The 5,935-nt window shown below is 36.5% G+C and overlaps 1 protein-coding gene across 1 annotated transcript; it reads left to right on the top strand.

Annotated features, from left to right (window-relative positions):
- The first annotated feature begins 2,383 nt into the window (after positions 1–2,383).
- On the top strand, positions 2,384–4,548 carry LOC116126813 (zinc finger BED domain-containing protein RICESLEEPER 2-like). The gene is made up of 5 exons (XM_031412487.1): positions 2,384–3,052; positions 3,134–3,196; positions 3,257–3,643; positions 3,796–4,422; positions 4,516–4,548. The coding sequence occupies exons 1-5, from the start codon at positions 2,384–2,386 to the stop codon at positions 4,546–4,548; spliced, it is 1,779 nt and encodes a 592-aa protein (XP_031268347.1).
- Positions 4,549–5,935: the final 1,387 nt, after the last annotated feature.

Genomic DNA, 5,935 nt, shown 5'->3' on the forward strand with positions numbered 1-5,935 from the left:
TATTTAGAGATTTGGGTGTTGAGTCATTAACCCTTGCCAATATGTATTATGATAACACTGCTGCTGTTCATCTCTCTGCAATCCTGTGTTTCATGAGCGCACAAAACACATCGGGATCAATTGTCACATTACAAGAGAACGGATCTTAGAAGGTCTCATCCAAATTCATCATCTCTCCACAACTGAGCAGGTTGTTGACTTGCTGACCAAACCTCTTAGTCGAAAACAACGTGACTACCTAGTTGGCAAGTTGGGCATGATTAATTTGTATTATGTACCAACTTGAGGGGGGATATTAAGTATATGTATTAAGGGATTAAGGGCGATTGTGTAATTTCTCTTTTACTTGTAAAAAGTTTGTAAAAGACTTCATTGTATTTGCACGGTGTCTTTGTGATGAATAGCAGAAACAAAATTTTCCCCTTTCTTCTCTCCAAACACGAATCCAACAAATTAGTTGCAAATTATCTTCTTTTGGCAACTAAGATTCTAGTTGCCAAATGTATGGTAAATTCTGCAAATCAATTTGGGTGCCCCATTTTCTCGCTTGAAATAAATTGAAATTTTGGGTATGTTATTTTTGCAACTAAAGTTATAGTTGTTAATAAGAGTTTTTTGCAACCAAAATGATAGCCACTAAATATTGTTTATTAAAAATGATATATATTACTAGTAACCAAAATCAATTAGTTACAAATAGGGCTGGTTAACGAACCGAGCCGCTCGCGAGCCGACTCGTTAACGGCTCGGTTCATCTGATAACGAGCCGGCTCGACTCGGCTTGTGAGACAAAATGAGCCGAGTTTGAGCCATACAAGGTTCGGCTCGTTAGGCTCGCAAGCCGGGCCTGGCTCGAAAAAGCAGGGGTTTTTTTGAGAATTTCTGAACCATTGGGATTTAATTGAAAATAATGCAAACAAGTTTTAAAAAATAACAAAATGGCCCCCGTTATTAAAATCCCCAAATTGCGAAAAATACGTCAGCAGTGGAACCCTTGCCGTAAAATTTGAATCAAACTCCTCCCAAAGTGTTGATTTTCAGCTAGATCTTGTTCATCTTCGTCAGCTTCGTCGGATATTGTTCATCTTCGTCGGACCTTAGGTAGTCGTTGGATCTTCATCATCGTTGTCATCTTCATCGGATTTTTGTTAGATTTGAAGTGGATATCGTTGGTTCGTCGTCATCATCGTCAAATCTGAAGTGGATATCGTCGGTTTGTCATCATCTTCGTCGAATTTTGGGTATGTTTGACTGTTTATTTAAATTGCTTTATTGACATTCAAATTGTTTGTGAATTGTCATTGTGGTTGTGTTGGACAAAATTTCAATTGCAATTTGTTAATGGTTGATTGGTTGTTATTCATAAATTTGTTTGTAGGAATTTGGTTATGGCGTTTTGCATTTGGTGGTGGGGGCTAGCCGACAGGAAGTTTATAAATGTGATTGTGGCTCGTTGTGGGAATGTGGTCCTACATCTGGTGGTGGGGACTGGGGGATTTAAAAATTTGTTTATGACTTGTGGGAATGTGTTGGTGTGGGGTAAAGAAAGAAGAGCCAGTGCCTTAAAGATGAGTAGATGACATTTGTGTTTGTATGTATTCATTATTGCTACAGAAAGTAAAATTTAATTGGGGCAAGTAATGTAAACGATAATATAAATGCCATCTAAGTTCCCTTGACATTAAAGGTCGCATGTTTACATTGATGCTCAAATCTCACTCAAAATGATTGCAAAAGTAAGACAGTTGATTTAGTAACCCCTTAGTGTTTGAACAATGGTGTCAAATGGTCCTTTTCCTGTCACATTGTGTTGAACCACAAATCCCAAGAATGCCAACATTGCCAATCTCCCTGCATATTCAAACATCATATATTATCGGCAAACATAAAATATTTCTCTGCAAAATAGTGATGTGCATGGCATGGCAGCACATAGCCCAAGACCAAGGCCCCATACTCAAGTCTGATTCTCATCTTTCATGCATGCACACAAGTGTTGTGCGGCCACATTGCTCAATCAAATTCAATTTATGTACCCTTCCAATTTATTTACATAAATGAAGTTTATATATGCAACTTTAATGAATCCAAAATAGAACATGTTAAATTCTAAATATTATCATATTCATAAGTTATCATGTGAGTTGCAAATGAAAGTGAGACAAATTTCAAAACATAACATGTGAAACTTAATCAAACATGATACAAAACCAATGTCTCTAATTAAAGAATAAATGAATGTTGGGATGTATTGTTGACAATTAATATTGGTGTGCAATGTATAATGTGTTGGTTTGATGTGTGTGCAATGTAATAGTTTGTCATTATTTTATATTTGTTTTGCATTAAATTGTTGATTTTTTTTTCATTTATAGGTTTGTAAATGGAGGGTAATTCCTCAAGTACCCCTGCAATACAAGATACAATTACTAATACACCTGGCAGTAACCTTAACTTGAATGCAACCACTACTAATATGGAGCAAAGTATTAGTAGCAATGGTGATGAAAATCAAAATCCGATTCAAAAGCAAAAAAGAGCGAAGACTTCAGTGGCATGGTCGGAGTTCAAGGAGATGGTACTCCCTAATGGCACCAAAAAAGCTGAGTGTATCCATTGCAAAGTCAAGTTGTGTATTAATGCCACCGGAAGCACCACCCAATTCAATAGACATTTAAGCCAGTGTTTAAGGAGAAAAGCTTCCATGGGGCAACAACATATTAGTTTTCCGAGTGCCGGTAATGATGTTCCAACTACTATTTTGCCAGCTTTAAGTGGGAAGTTTGACATGTCGAAAATGAGGGAATTGATCACCCATTGGGTGCTTATGCATGAGCATCCATTTACAGTTGTGGAGGAAGAGGGCTTGAACAATATGATAAAGTATGGGATTCCTGGATGGACTCCGGTTTCCCGCCATACTTGTAAAAAAGATTGTATGAAGGTATATGAAAGTGAGAAGGCCAAATTGAAGACTTTGTTGAAGACTGTGACAAAAATCAGTTTGACTACAGACTTATGGAATTCAGGGAATCAAAAGATGGAGTATATGGTGTTGACCAGGCATTGGATAGATAGTACTTGGAGATTGAATAGATGTATCCTTAACTTTGTTCGTCTACCTCCTCCCTAGACTGGTATTGCGATTGCGGATGGCATTTTCAAGTGCCTAATGGGATGGGGAATTGAAAATAAGGTATATACTATTTCTATGGATAATGCTTTAAGTAATGATGTTGCGATTAAGGTTTTGAAGGAAAATTTTGAAGTTTTTGGGAAACTCTTTTTTGGAGGTAATCTGTTTCATGTGAGATTTTGTGCACACATCTTGAACCTGATTGTTCAAGATGGACTTCATCAAATTAGGCACATCATTGATGACATCTATGAGAGTGTGTTGTACATCAACAGTTCAGAAAGCAGATTCAAGGTATTTTCTAAGATTGTTCAACAACTTAAATTGTCGTATTGGAAACTTATTCTTCATTGTAAAACAAGGTGGAATTCTACCTATGAAATGTTAGCAATGACAATTAAGTTCAAAAAGGTTTTTCCAAGAGTGAAAGAGAGGGATATCAATTATCATAATAATCCGAGTGATGAGGATTGGGAGAAAGTGGAGAAAGTTTGTGAAGTTTTGAAAGTATTCAGTGGTTCAACCAAACTCATTTCAAGAAGTGATTATCCGACGTCTAATTTATTCTTGAAGGAGGCGTGTGTAGTGAAATGTATGTTGGATAGTAAAAGTGAATCTGAAGATGATTTTATTAGAGTAATGTTTATGAAATGAAACAGAAGTTTGATAAATATTGGGGGGAATGTAATGTGTTGATGTCTGTGGCTGCTGTATTGGATCCTCGGTTGAAAATGAAGGTTATTCAGTGGGCATTCCCTAAGATGTATTCTGAGACAGAAGGACGGGCAAATATGGTGACGGTCCAGGATGCATTGTATGAGTTATATGGGGAGTATGTTCAAGCTAACCAAGGTGTGACTATTGCCCGTGCTTCTACATCACAAGGGGATGGACATGGAGCCATTGGTCAGGTGGCTGCGGTTGAGGGAGCTGAGGCCTGGGATGAATTTAGCACTTTTCTGGACATGGTTGAAACTGTTGAGCCTAGTCAATCTGAGTTGGACTGTTATTTGGGAGAGGGATGCCATAAGTGTGTAGGGGATCATGACTCATTCGATGCCTTACAATGGTGGAAGGCAAATTCAACCAAGTTTCCTGTATTGTCTATGATGGCTCGAGAAATACTAGCCATCCCGATCACTATGGTTGCTTCAGAGTCTGCATTCAGTGCTAGGAGCAGGGTTATTGATAGTTATCGAGCTTCTTTGTCACCAGCTACGGTGGAGATGTTGTTATGTGGATGTGACTGGTGTCGCACTTTGAATGGAGTAAAGAAAGAGTGCAAAGTAAGTTGCATTGCTTACATGTTTTGTTTAATTCTATATTTAAAATAACTTTATTCTAACCTATAGATTATTTTTATCTCTTTTTCATCTTAGAAAGAGGAGGATGAGGATCACTTGGAGATTTAGCTTCCTATTCTATCAGGTGATGGGAGTCAGCAGATTGGTTGATTCACTCGTGAGTTATTGGTTGTGGCAGTAGGATTCTGCAGGTCTATATTTATTACTTTTGTGTTGAGGTTTGCATTTTCATCTTTACGGTTTATATAAAATGACAATTATACTTAATATGTTTCACATTAATTTGTTTGTAGGAGGAGTGGGGCTACAATAGACATACAACCAATTATCTTTTGCTATTATTGATGGATGGGGATGTCACTTGATTTATAGTTATGCTAATCCCCCATTTTGTTTTTGTGAAAACTTTATTAAGTCAAGTGAACTAAACAAAAAATATTTAGTTCACTTAACTTAATTTGTGGTACATACAGTATGTTAAATGACAAATTGTTAATTGCAGTAGCATTTCATTTAATGTTGATTTTAAGTAGGTTTAACTGTTGGGTGATGTATGAGGGCATGAGAAGACATTCAGACAATCAGATTCAGACCTGCGTGCTGCCCAGCAAATTAAAAAACAATAAATGAAAAGTGAAAATTTAGCATTTGGAATTTATTTTGATTGTTTGAGGATGGCGAAAAATAATTGAATCAGTTTGACAAAATAAATGAAAAGTGAAAAATTTAACAAAATGCATCAGACATTAGTAATTCTTCCTCTACCCAGCAAATTAATGAAAAGTTAAATTATGATTCTTCAATTTTAAGCCCTTCTAAATTCGCCTGCCATATTTCAATATTGTAAACTAGATTTTCTCATTGTCAATATTGAACATGATTCAGCTTCAAAATTATTTGGAGATGGCTGCTGCCCAGACAAAGTTAAATTATGATTTGCATTTATTTGAATTTCAAACATTGGAGAACAAAGAAACGCAAGCCAACAGAATTTGAAGAGCCCTCTACCTTTGAAGAATGAAGAAAATAATATTAAAAAATGATTTTGATTTTTTATTGATAAAATAATAAATAATTTAAACAAAAGAAAATGGAGGTGGGCAGTCAGATTGCTGCCCACCGAATTTTTGTTAAAAAAATTGAATAAAAAAAACAAAATTATTTGGAGATGGCTCGCGAGCCGGCTCGAAATATGTCAGATCCATTATCGAGCCGAGCCGAGCCACATAGTTTCTGGCTCGGCTCGGCTCGGCTCGTTTACTCTTCCTCTCTCACGAGCCGAGCTCGTTAAGCCGAAAACTCGGCTCAGCTCTGGTCGGCTTGATAACACCCCTAGTTACAAAAAGTTTGGATATCAAAATTTGATAGTGGCAATTACAACATTAGCTGCAAAATGTTATTTTTGGCAACTACTAAAATATTAGTTGCTATTGGTGGCCTACAAAACATGAAAGTTAGGAATGGTGACTAAAATTGTTTGTTACAAATAACTAAT

This window comes from Pistacia vera, unplaced genomic scaffold, assembly GCF_008641045.1.
Source record: "Pistacia vera cultivar Batoury unplaced genomic scaffold, PisVer_v2 Contig184, whole genome shotgun sequence".
In the NCBI taxonomy this organism is placed as follows: domain Eukaryota; kingdom Viridiplantae; phylum Streptophyta; class Magnoliopsida; order Sapindales; family Anacardiaceae; genus Pistacia; species Pistacia vera.